Genomic DNA, 13682 nt, shown 5'->3' with positions numbered 1-13682 from the left:
CAGTTCTCCATCTCCTCCGTGCCTGCCACTGCATCACCTTCCTTCGCCTCCACCGTGTCTGGGGATAGGCATTTCTCCATCTCCTCCGTGCCTGCCACTGCATCACCTTCCTTCGCCTCCACCGTGTCTGGGGATAGGCATTTCTCCATCTCCTCCGTGCCTGCCACTGCATCACCTTCCTTCGCCTCCACCGTGGCCACTGCACCACCTTCCATCATCTCCTCCGTGCCTGCCACTGCATCCCCTTCCTTCGCCTCCACCGTTCGTGCCACTGCATCCATCTCTGGGACACCCTACATCGCCTTAAATGTACCTACAATTGGGCCTTTCTCCACCACTTCCACTGTGCCTATCCCTAGGCCAAGTTCCTTTGCCTCCACCATGCCTGCTGCTGGAACATCTTCCTTGATCATTGAGGATTTTTTGCCTATCTTGGTGAGGCCATTCCCAAAAGCAGGGCCCCGAAAGACAACTAAGACCAGAAAAAGGAGAACGACTGAAATTTTTACAGACACACCTGTCAGGAATTCCTTTGAGGAAGAGCAGGAGAAGGCACCCGTCTCCAAAGTAAAATGAAAGATCTTTGCAACAAAGGAGAAAATGGTAAAGAAAGGAAAGAAGTACACAAAAGAAAATGAGGATAAGACTGTGGAGGAAGAATGTAATTCACCAGAGAAGCAGAACAAAACATCTTCCTCTAAAGTAAAGCAAAAGGTCTCTGCAGAAAAGGAAAAAAAGAGGAAAAGAAAGAAGAGTACAAAAGAAAATGTTGAGGAAAGTGAAGAAGAGGAAGAATTCTGCATTGTCTGCCTGGAGAGCTATTCAAAATCGAAGGAGGTCTGGCTGTCTTGTGTGTCTTGCCATTCCTGGGCACACTTGGCCTGCACTGACGGCAGTGACATACATGTGCCACAACTGTGAATCAGACTAGAGTTTAACATGCAGCTTAATTAAGTATGGCAAATCATTATGTCATTGTTTACGGAAATTATTTGTGTTACACATTAAACAGTGTAGCTTTTAAATCTTTATAAAAATACAACGAATGTTATCTCCACATGATCACATTGTTATTGTTAATATGTCAATATTTTGTAGTTTGGTTAAAGACTGTTCTTGACTCATCAGCTGATAAATATTTCAATAAAATATATATTTAAATAATTAAAATCTAGTTCCCACTAGAATAGTTGCCTTGTCTTCTGCAAAAATTGAAATAGACTTTTGCTTTTTGAATGCATATGATGCCAGACATCTAAAAGAAGTTGAATCATATACAAAAAAAAATAATATCAACATTGGCTACCAGAAATCACTTACTCTGCCTTTAATGTTATTAAATACTACAGCAGTAAAGTGATTACTTTGAGGTAGGCTTTTATTTGAGATACATTGGGTTAATTGGACTTATATTTCAGTGTTACAATTGCCCCCAAAAACTGTTACAATCGCCCCCACCAAGGGGGCAATTGTAACACTCTTGACTTCTTGCATTTAGTTTAATATTATAGTATTGTCCTTATTAGTGAAAATATATCAATTGTTTTATTAATTAGTGCACCTATATTTCTTTCTTGTATAAAAATATGACTAGTGTATTTCAAGTAGTCTGTGATTTATTAAGGAAAATGTAAAAAAAAATGTTACAATTTCCCCCGGTCTCCCCTAACTTACTTATTAATTAATTATTAATTAATTAATTTTCTAGAATACCTGCATAGCAGGATAAATTATGTGTTATTATTAGGGACAATATTTATAAAACAAAACAAGGACATGTTTACAGGCTTGGGCCAGGAGGTCTCTTATCTGTTAGCATTCCCATTCATCTTAAAGACAGTTGCTTAAGACTTTATTTACACAGATTTGTTAAATCCAAGTTTTGTGTCATTTAAAAATGATTTGAAATTTTTATTTTAATCTTTAAAGAAACTGAAAAAAAAGGAATGCCCTAAAACTCTCTAAATACATTGATTAACCCCCTTAAGTTTAAAATAAATTAATATTTTTTTTATTAACTAATTATTAAATTTACTAGCAACATGAAAAAAATACAGAGAAAAAAAGCCATTTCATGATTTTAAGAACCCTATTAGCCAGATTCGGACACTGATAAAACATTTACTATAATATAGTAAAATATTAGCTGTATATATAACATCAATGCTCTTTTAAGCCAGATGATGTAGTTACAGCATCTACCGGCAGGGACTAACAGGCAGGGTTGGGCAAAGATACATCAAAATGTATTTTAAAATAAAATACAAATACCTTAATTTTAAGTGTATCAAAATAAACTACAAAATACAGCAGCCACACCAAGTATCAAAATAAACTACTGTATTTTTGTATTTTAAAAATACTAAAAAATACTTTTACAAGGGAGCATGAAATTTCTTCACAAACCTTCCATCAATTGGCCTATATGATATATCTCTTCACCAATACACTGATGTTTGTGAACAATGTTTGATAGCAACAGCTTTTCTCTGCCCGAGTCATGCAATAAATCTGACATATGCAACCAGTTAACAGATCAAATATTCACATATCCCTGTGATTTCCCAGATGAAGGTTAGTTTTAAAGTAACCAACAGTTTAATGTTTAACAGTTTGCGAATGACTCATAATTGTATCCTAATTTAGTTACATGGTGTTTGGTAACAAAGGGCCTACTTTGCATCAGCAGCACTGACTCAATGACAAACAAGTCATTCATAAGAAGACAACTGATGGCACCTGTATTCATAGCAACTAGTTTCTAACTACTTAATCATTTGATCGTTAGTCATAAATATAATAATATATTATGTGTCAGGCAGTCATTCATGCAATGGTATGTAAAATCATGATCCTATTTAAACAGCTACTTCAATTAGGGTACAATATTCAGAAATCAAATATTTATCTATCAATCACTGGACACCTATTTGGAAGTTGAAAACATTTTTCCCCTTGTCAGTGCTCTTTTATTCTTTCATGTTAACTGACGGCAAATCTGAATGAAGCACTATTTTAACTTTAATCAACATGTACAATTGACCATGGCATCCTCACTTTATCTTATTCCAGAAAAGTCACTCACCCAGCCGAAGGCTTTAAAATACAAAATACAAAATAGTATTTTGTAATTCAAATACGTATTTTAAATACATGTAGGCTATCTGAAATACTGCCCATCCCTGCTAACAGGGACTAACACGCAAACAAGCCAAACTTTGATTCTTTGGATTCTTTGAGTCCCCAGCAGGAGGCGTATTAACAATTTCTTTTCAGGCATTTTACCATCAAATTATTGATTTGGAAGAATAAGTCACATTTCATTCTTTGTTTCTTTCTCTGAGTTCTGTAGTGATATGTTAACTGGCAAAAGGAAAATGTTCTGTGTCAGGAAAAGGGGGACTCAGCATTGTTTAACTGATGTTATAAACAAAGGAAAAGCTTTTAAGAATGTGCAGACAAATGTTTACAGCATGTTATAATCGATGTGTCATTACACAATAAAGAGGATGCAGAATTTTTGTGGTATCCTCTTTGGCAATAGGTTGTGTATCTGTCACCATTGGTCTTCCAGTTAGAGGTCTAATAGTTAAAGCTATTGCCGTTGACATATATTACTTTAATGCTATATAACAGATTCATATTGCAAGACTTGTGACTAATAACATTTTGAATGTCTAGAAATGATATATATTTTAATAGAATCATTCCTAACAGCACAGCAGCTGTATTCATGCTGTTAAAATAGTCTGCTTCAACATGTGGTTGTTGAGGTATAGCCCTTGGAAATTTTTATCTCGAGAGAGAAGTTTCCCATCAACGTGTAACGTTTCTTCATGGTTCCATTGCCAGTGTCCTGAGGCCGAGTGGAACATTAAAGTGAACAGCTCCAACAGTACCTCTCCAACACCATCCTGTCCTGTCTTTGTATGGAGTTGGATCTCTGTGTGTTCAGACAGAAGCTGTGCTTCCTTCCCTGCCTTTCTATTACTTCTCATTCTACAACACACAGTTCTTACTAGTTAGGGAGTGTTTATAATAGCAGGGGTCCTTGACAGGGGAAACTATTTTTTTTTTTAAAAAAGCCTTTTATGTTCACCAAGACTGCATTTATTTGATCAAAAACACAATAAAAACAATGTTATTACAATTTAAAATTATGTTTTTGATTTTAAAATATATATTAAAAATGTTATTTATTTTCAGCAGCCATTACTACAGTCGTCAGTGTCGCATCCTTCAGAAATCATTCTGATTTGGTGCATAAGAAACATTTCTAAATATCATCAATGTTGAAAACAGCTGATCAGGATTCTTTGATGACTATAAAGTTCAAACGAACAGTATTTATTGCATCCATGCTGAATATTTTTTTTCTTTCAAAATATTACTGACCCTAAACATTTAAACAGACATTTAATTGTTCATGCTCATTTCCCCTATTTTACATTTAGATTACCTTTACTGTCATCTATCACAAGTTTTTTTTTTTTTTTAAATGCTAATACTCCAAATATTCTGTTAACAATATAATCTTTAGCAAATCTCAAAATGAGTATCTATTTTTCATACTGTAAATTATAATGTTTAATTATAATGCAATTGATATTAGTTTCAGTTTTTTATTTTGTATTTAGATAAAATATTATAGACATATAAACATTGTATAAAATTGAGTGTTGTATTGTAACATTTGAAAATGTTTTATATCTCCTTGGTCTGTGTTTGAACTCTTAAAACCATCATACCTGAGAGGTAGTGTTTCAACATCCAAGTTGTTCACAAGACAGCTTGCATGTCTGGACGTGAATGGAATGACGTGAATGTAGGCAAGACATGTTAGTGCATATTCTATGTGAATTCTAAATGTCACCAGACTCTAACGTGCTGCACAGACTACAGAATGCAACTGAAGTGCATAAATCTGAGACGAATTTTATATAGAAACTGCTTTTGTGCACACGTCTTTGTGGTGAGGTATGGTGCTCTTGTGCAAATACAGTTGTCTCTGTGGACTTTATTGCAGTTCCTCTAGGCATCTCTTTTCAAAGGTTGAGCGTTTGCTGTCTCCATGGCAACCACATCTCTCTATGGCTGCGTAGGATATCCTCTGCATTTCAAAACAGTTCCCACAGTCTGTGCTTTCATAATAGAGTGCCACCTCCCCGTGGTCCTCAACTATGCTGCTGTTAGATAATCATCACATGCAACCCTTCAGTACCGAACCGTATTGGTATTTATACTTTTTTATCCTGTTGCATGACAGCATTATACAAATGATTCCAGCATTTACATTTGTGCACATCCCTTAACTCGCATAGAGTACAAGACAAATGTCTTATATACTGTTATGGTTAAGGCTGTTTTTAGTATAGGACAGCTGTTTGTGACCTAGATTTAATGATAGGGCATTGCAATTTTTTTCAACTCTTTAATGGATCTGAGTGTATGTCTGCCATTTATATGTGTGTGTGTGTGTGTGTGTGTGTGTGTGTTTGTAGGGTCCAGACCCAGACTCCCAGCTGCACAGGTCACTGGGCAGACTGGTCACACGAGCGAGAACACACTCTAGGCACTTTTTTTGTTGCTCCAACAAAACGGACAGAGCACATGAGCCAGAAAGCACTTTTCCACTGCCGAACCGCTCTCAGATACACAAACACAGGGTCTCTAAGGGGCACGTCAGGGGAAAAGCACAGCAGAACGCAGAAAACACCCATCCAAACTCATCTTTATCTTCGTGAGCTGGAAAACAGGAGTGTGAGCAACAGCCTTGGACCGAATGTGATGCCTTAAGAGGGAGGGAGAGACACTGTTCTGCAGAGACGCTGCATTTTAAACTAAGATCTACCTGCATACCTACGTCGCATGTATGGGTGTGGGTGTTTACATGGTTAGGAGATTGTTAGAGAGCGAGACAATGTGCAAAAGGAAGCGCTGGGAGGAGGTCGAGTCATTCAGATTTCTTACCATCTCCTGATGCGAGAGAAGTAGATGACAGCAGAGTGTTAGTGACAGCTGCAGCAAGTTCCTGTTTGTGCTGCATAACTAGTAAAGAGAAATACAGAGAGACGCGAGTAGTTTTTGTGTGCGAAAGAGAGCGCGCCTGTGCACTCACTCTGGAAAGGGAGAGAGTGAGAGAGAGAGAGTTGTGTATCAATGAGAGAGCAGACAAGGGGGAGCAGCATTCCCCTAATATGAAGCAGGCGCCTGGACAGCAGCCTGCACTCTCTCCATCGGGTAAGATGGAGCCCAAATCTCTGTTCAGCCTGCATAAAGCCCTGGCTCAGCCTGTGAAGATGTGCATGTTTGATTTCCCTGTCTCCGTCCTGGATGATCTGGTAAGAGAGAGAGACTGCAGTCGTTTCGTTCTGATTCACCTGGTGCGAGTTGGTGTCTGTGTGTGCTTGTGTTTTCATTTAGCATAAGTATGTGCTCACCCTTTGGCTGTATTCTGCTGTTTTCATGCATGTTGGCTTAGAGCCAGTGAGGACTTTAAGTGACGGTCTTTCTTTCATGGTAAAAGCATGTCAGTTCTTGCTGTTCCTCATCATTAAACGTGTTACAACTAATCGATAACGGCGTCTGGAGTTAGTTGTGAATGTCTTGCACTCAATAGTGAGCTCTACTTTTGGCATGCTGAACAGGATGTTGTTGCTATGCTGCCCGTGGCTGTATTTATTTATTTTTGTTCTGTGGCACATTTCAGCCAGAGATGTTCAAAGATGATGTGTTACTTTTGCTAAGTGGCAAGCGTTTTTATGTGTCAGCAGTTCTGCAGGTGTGAGTATGCGTCTAGGTTATTGAGACGTTCTTTATCGCATATTATATGGTCCACTTCAGTACTGCACTGTAACTGCTTCAAGTTTTATGAGTCATCTTGAAATGGATGTGATCCACTGTTGGTTCTGTGGGTTTTGTTTTGGATTTGTTTGAATAAATGTCAATGAAATGTTATAAAGAGCAGCCGGGTTAATGACATGATGCTCATTTTTGTCCACATATATTAATTTATTTAAAAATATGTAAAAATGCACTTCATACTACAGGATGAGCATGTTTAAAATTTCTAAATTAAAATTCATCTTGATTTTTGTTTTGAAGGGCAAAACGTAAAAAAAATTAAATTAAATAAAAAAATACCAGGGTGACAAAACTAAATTCTGAAACACCTCTGCAATTCTTGAAAATAAATTTGGCATATTTTATTCTAATGTCTTAGAAAAATATATATATTTTAACATTTTTTAAATTATATATTTTATCATGATATTTATTCATTAATAAGCTGTGATATTTGAAAAAAAGTGAAATTCTTGAAAAGTAGTTTGGCATCTTTTATTATACTTTCTTAGAACATTTCTTAAATAATTTACAACATTTTTAAATAATAATACAATTTATTTTGATATTTATTTATTAATAAGCCATGATTTTTGAAGGGAAAAAAAAGGCATACTTTTTTACTTTTAGAAATAATAACTTAGATGTGTACGTTCAAAGTGTAAGGAAAATATTACTTTTGTTATAGAATTAATTCAATGGAATTGAAACTTTTCTTAAAAATAGCTTACTTTTTTAAAGGTTTTTAACATGACTTGGCACTTGTGTTTTAAGTTGATTTTTAAAAGATTTTTAAAAGATGTTTCCTTTTCTTTATGGACACTCTTATATGTCATTGACCAGTTCTTAACAAAGTCATAATTTGTGTCTCAGTGAACACCTTAAATAGATTCCATTAATTTCAGAACTTAATAAACTCACTAAACTAAAGATTCATTCACATCAGTACACATGGCACAATACCTTTTCTATTAATGAACATAATCTTTTCAGCAGCGATATTTGGTGACAGTGTTATCAGATTCACTTGTATCTGTGTGTCAGCCAGTAACTGTCTGTACTCATTTGTGACTGGACAGGGCTTTTGATATAGCTTCTTATTTGGCCTCAGTGGTGAGGAGAAAGCACTTTTAAATGCCAAGTTCTGAGTGTCAAAGCGCCTTAGAATCGTAATGGAGCTCCAGAGAATACAGCAGGGTATTAAACTGAGCCACAGAATGGTGTTTCTGTGGCACTCGAGAAAGGAAAGTATGTGAGCTCTCAGTGTGAAAAAGAATCTAAAGTTTACTACGTTGGGTCAGTGAATTAATTTCTTGGCCTATTTTTAAAAAAGAAGTTTGGTGACATTCAATACTTAAAGCTGTTGTTTTTGGTTGGGTTGCACTCCCATATTGAGAACTGTTTCACACTGTCCTGTTATAAGAACATCATTCTTTTAAGCCACATAGACATGCATTGGCAAGGTCTGGCCTCTTGAACATCAGTATCCACCTGTGTGTGCAGTCTGTGTTTGTGGGTCAGGTTTTGTCTAGGGTAGACCTTTGACAGTCCATACTGCAGCTTATTCTAGCCAAGAACTGTCCGTTTAACTAATGGCATGGCAGTGTCTGCAAATGATTTGTACAGAAAACACAGAAAAGCAGTCTAAACTATAAGACTCAGAATAAGAGATTAATGACTGAGAATAAAGTACAGACAAAATGTAGACTATTTCATTTACATAATTAGCAGAATAAACCATGGAAATCTAGTTTTCCTGGTATACCTAAAAAACTAACAAAAACAAACAAACAAAACACCTCTAAACAGCTTTCAAAGTGTTGATGTTGTTAACCTGTGACAAATCCAGTGATTATTTCATATTATTTAATTATGTCTTATCAGTCTGGTACCTTGACTTTGTTTGAATTTATTTCCAGAAGAACTGATTAAAAAAAAAAAAGAGTTTTTTATACCTGTGTGAAATCAGACTACTGCATATTAATCACATTGTAGTACAAATTGATAGTAGTAAAAATGGATTGAATCTAAAATCATTTTTGTAACTGGGTAAAAAGAACATGCTTTGGTGGAGCTAGTATTATAAAAGGATAGCAAAATGTAACAAAATAAGTTTTTACAATGACATCCTGTGAACACCATGAATTTGCTTTCACATGGTTTGATTTCTTGTTGGAACAGAAAGTTGTCACACAGGTTTTAGGTTTGTTTGTTTGATTGCTTTACTTGCAATTTCATTTTGTGTGGGAATTCTACTGAATTCCCAGAGCAGCCTGTGCATCATAGCCCTTACAAATGATTTCACAGTAACCTTGAGGGTGTTAATAGAAGAGCTTATGACAAAAACCTCAGCAAACGTTATAGTGTTCAGTGAGAGACAGTTGAGAGAGTGAGAGTGGTGTTACGCCGTTCCCTGTGTATTGATACAGCTGTTTGAGTCCACACATGTTGGACAGGGTCAGTGTTTTGGGGTCAGCCGAATGGCAAAAGAGAATTTTGCACTTCGTATCTGTCACAAAATTTAGGATCTCTTACAGTTTATGCTACAAAGACTCAATTGAGAAGGTGATGTGTTGGAAAGACAGGATTGATCAACTTGTTCAACTGATACGCTGGTGTGGCTTGGGTTGTGTGTTCGCGAATGAAGCTCTTTACTGTGATTTGGAAGGTTTAGAGGAAAGAAAACAGGTAAGAACCGTTTATTTCCTGTAATAGTCTGCAAATTTATCTAGTTCATCTTTCCAGATCTGGTTTTAACAGATCTAGTTATATTAATGTAGTTCAAATTAACGTTTTATAATTACATTATTATGTTTATTAATATTTCATGTTGTTTGTGTTATTAGGCAGGTTACTAATTTGTAGGATTATTTACAAAGGCTTTATAAAAAATATTCAAGCTTAGTTCCTGGAGCATGCAAAGTGATTTCTTCTAAACATAGTGGGCAAGTACTAGAGAAATCTGTTCAAGTTGGTACAAACTACAGTTTGACATGTCCTTAAGGCGGTAGTGTTTGTGTGTGGGTGTGAATGGATACCAATGAGTGACAAGCTGCTTCCTGCTCATTTTAAACCATTCTTGGCTGTGTTAGTATCTTTCAGGTGCTTTCCACAGCCTGAGAAGTACATACCTTATTCTCATAGTAAACATAGCAGACATAGTAAAGAAAGAAAGGTTAAGAAGTCAAATTTTCAACTGATGTGATATTGAAGCTTTTTAGTGTTGTGAGCACTTCAAAATCAATAAAACATTATTGATTGCTTTCCCTCGATAAGGTACCACTGTGTAATTGTGTATCTGGTTGAAATTATGAGTATATGCAAAAAAGGGAAAATATGTTTTTGCAGGCTCATTACATTTGTCCCTATTTGAAGTTGTGGACTCTCAAAGTACATGTCCTTTCTCAGCATGACACAGGCTTGTTAGGAGAGGAGACTGGGTTCAGGGTGAACACTGTTTGCTAACACTTATGTGAGAACCCTGATGGCCTTGATTCCCGACAGTAGGAAGGATAATAGAAAAGTTCTTTAGCCCTGTTTAAGTGTCCAATAGAAAGGGGTTTCCAGATTCTATAATCACCTGGTTTTTGACAGTGAGTCGCTGGGCAAAAGGACAAAAGAGATAAAATAAAGCTTCTCCAAAGATTTCTATACCATGCTGGTGCTGTTAGAGAAAAACAAGCTATTATCTATCAATCTCAGCAGAGAGCAGCACAAATAGTGGTTGTGCAACTGAGGTTCCAGCTGTGACAGAGATGGCCTTAGCCTAAGTATACATGTTACAGCAATCCCAAACTTTTGGTGCCATGGGTCATTATACCTGTTACAAAAAAACCAATGCATATATGTGTGTATAAAAAACAGTAATTTGTGAAATATTACAGCTTAAAATATTATTTGAATATATTTTAAAATGTAATTTATTCTTGTGACGGCAAAGCTTAATTTTTCAGCATCATTACTCCAGTCTTCAGTGTCACATGATCCTTCAGAAATCATTCTAATATACTGTTTTGTTGATCAAGGAATATTTCTTATTTTCAATATTGAAAACAGCTGTGCTGCTTAATATTTTTGTGGAACCTTGACACATTTTTCAGGGTTATCTGATGAATAGTTGAAAAGAACAGCATTTCTTTGGAATATAAATATTTTGTAATGTTAGGTGTTTTTTCTGTCACTTTTGATCAATTTAATGGACCTTTGCAGAATTAAAAAAAAAAACTTTGAAACTTTTAAATGGTTGTGTACATTAATAGTACAGCAGAAAATGATGGGCTGTTATGTAGTTATTGGTTAATTCTAAGGACAACATTTTACTGGGAAAAAAAGTACTAAATGCCTTAAATGCAATATAATATGACACTAGTTCTCTCACAGTTTGGATTGATAGTTTACAGAGTGCATGAATAAATGTGAATAGTATATTATGTATTTATGTATTCTGTGTTTTTGTTGCAAGATTTATTTGAATGGTGTTTCAAACCCGAGAGTTCTGACGCATAGAAAACTTACAGTATATAATAACTCTGTGTGATCTCTCTACATGGCAGCCGAGCATAACTAACAACTGTTTCAATTCAACTAGAGATCCCAGGGTTATTCACATCCAGTTCAGTTTGTGCTGATTATGGCTGCAAATCTAACAGAAGTAGCCAGTGGAAATATTAGTAAAAGCTTATGTGAATCCTAAATAAAGCTAAAAGTAATTGTAGCGTAATTGAGTTTAGGTGCAAACATATTTACACTTAGCTGGCTCTTATTCATCTCAATAGTACCGGTGTTCTGACGATTTGTGCTACCCTGTCAGATTTTGCTACCTCCCATTAAAACAGATGGTAGCATAATTCGATAGCGAAAAGTGCTACCTATCAGATTTTGCTTCCAGCATGATATTAATAAGGTGTGAAGCTTTATTAACATGTACACCTACCCCAACCCTAAACCTACCCTTACAGTAGGATAAATACTGTGTTGGTAGCATAATCTGATAAGTAGCATTATTTGTCAGAACACCGGCAGTTTTGTACTTTATACTGACACCTATGGGCCTGGCTGCTCTATGGATATTGAGTTTGTTATATTGTTTGCTTTGTTTCGTTAAAGGGGTCATGAACTGCCTTTTTTATTATTTTGTACTGTTCTCTGAGGTCCACTTATAATGTTATCAAGATTTTTATATAAAAAACAATCATTTAGAAGTAATAGGCTATTTTCTGACCTGTTTTGACCAACTCATCGGAACGCTCCGTTTGAATAGGTGTAGCGGATTGTAGACTCGGAAGTAAATGCCCACTGCTATGATTGGCTATCAGTTGTGTATGTTTGACAGCCTTCATAGATGGACACTGCTGTGATTTAGGTTAAAAATGCATATCCAATGACCTGTAATAACAGACAAAGCAATAGTGACCACATAATAAAAACAGTTACTGTGGTGCAACGTTACTGTCGGATCCAATATAGTCGGCACAGCATGGTCTGTATTTTCAATCTTTCTGAAAATCCTGCATCGAATTGTGCCTTGTTTATAAACAAATCTTCTTTAAAGGGGTCATATGATGCTTTTTTAAAGATCATTATTGAGTCTTAACTTTGATAAAGAATATCTCTTTGGTTTTGAGACTTTAGTCTTTGCAACTTCAGGGATCTTATCTATGCACAATCAGATTGTAACACTCCAAAGAGAAAGGAAAACTTGAAATCGCATCATATGACCCCTTTAAAATGAAGTGAAAGGACCGAGTTCTTACTGACGTGATTCCGGAACTTCATTAAATACCAAGTTCTGTCATGAAACTCTAGATGGCGCAGGCTGATGGGTCCTTAACGTAAACTGATTATATTCTTAGCATTAAACGACTTGTCACAAGCTGATTGGTTTATGTTGCATACGCAGCCAATGAGCTTGCTGCTTTACATTTAAATGGCTGGTTAGCATTCGCTTGAGCATTGCAGCGCGCTTTCAGAGTTCCTCTGAAACCCTCCACCTTCCCCAGCTCCACCTGTATAGATCTGCTATGGGTTATTTTATATGCTATTTGTGCAGCAGCAGTATGTCTTGAATACTCACAGCACCATATCAGCATATGTATTGGCAGTAGCAAGTTCCTGTACTTGCTTGCAGCAGCAGAAGCAATAATCTACTAATACAGCAATAACCAACAGCAGCAGCAATTCATCATCAGCAGCAGAGTAGTAGATCTATTCCACCAACACCAAATACATTAAAGGGGTCATCGGATGCTCATTTTGCACAAGTTGATATGATTCTTTAGGGTCTTAATTAAAAGTCTATAACATACTTTGGTTAAAATTTCTCAATGTTAGTGTAAAAAACACCTTTTTAAACCTGTCAAAATCAGCTCTGTTTTTATCAAGCCATTATAGTCCATGTTGCTTTAAATGTTAATGAGCTCTACCGGCCTTGCACCTCTCTTCCAAGCTGCTCTCAGAGAGACTGTTTACTTTAGCTTGTAGAGAGACGGTTTACTTTTATTCATCGTGAAACTTGCTAATTAGCGCATTATTAGGAAAGGTGATTTGCAAAGATTCATAAAAAATCCTTATACTCACATCTTCTGTAGATGAGGCTGGATCAGAATGATTCCAGCGAACATAGATGCATTTAGGATGATCGGGAGTGGCGCATTCACTTCAAAGCAAAAGTAACGTTAATCCTCTGCTCTTCAGCAGCTCAGATGTCCGGAGTAAATGACGATTGCTATATTCATTATTACATCCAACAATAAAGCACCTAAAATGTAATACGTTATATATTACTAGTTACTGTCTTTTGAAAGTAATTAGTTACATTACAATATTACTGTCTCTGAATT

At 36.1% G+C, this 13682-nt stretch overlaps 1 protein-coding gene across 2 annotated transcripts in view; it reads left to right on the top strand.

Annotated features, from left to right (window-relative positions):
- The first annotated feature begins 5905 nt into the window (after positions 1-5905).
- LOC107711877 (ral guanine nucleotide dissociation stimulator-like) overlaps positions 5906-13682 on the top strand; it is a 30827-nt gene continuing 23050 nt past the window's right edge. Inside the window, exon 1 of one of the 2 annotated variants that reach the window (XM_016516955.1) lies at positions 5906-6341. In XM_016516955.1, coding sequence (XP_016372441.1) covers positions 6198-6341 — 144 coding nt within the window. In that variant the 5' untranslated portion in view covers positions 5906-6197. Of the gene's footprint in view, positions 6342-9303; positions 9532-13682 lie in introns of those variants that run through there. The other variant, XM_016516953.1, reaches the window with a different exon arrangement.

Source organism: Sinocyclocheilus rhinocerous, unplaced genomic scaffold, assembly GCF_001515625.1.
Source record: "Sinocyclocheilus rhinocerous isolate Xijiao unplaced genomic scaffold, SAMN03320098_v1.1 scaffold988, whole genome shotgun sequence".
In the NCBI taxonomy this organism is placed as follows: domain Eukaryota; kingdom Metazoa; phylum Chordata; class Actinopteri; order Cypriniformes; family Cyprinidae; genus Sinocyclocheilus; species Sinocyclocheilus rhinocerous.
Note: the sequence above shows the minus strand (reverse complement) of the source record. Positions and strands in the feature narration are given on the sequence as shown.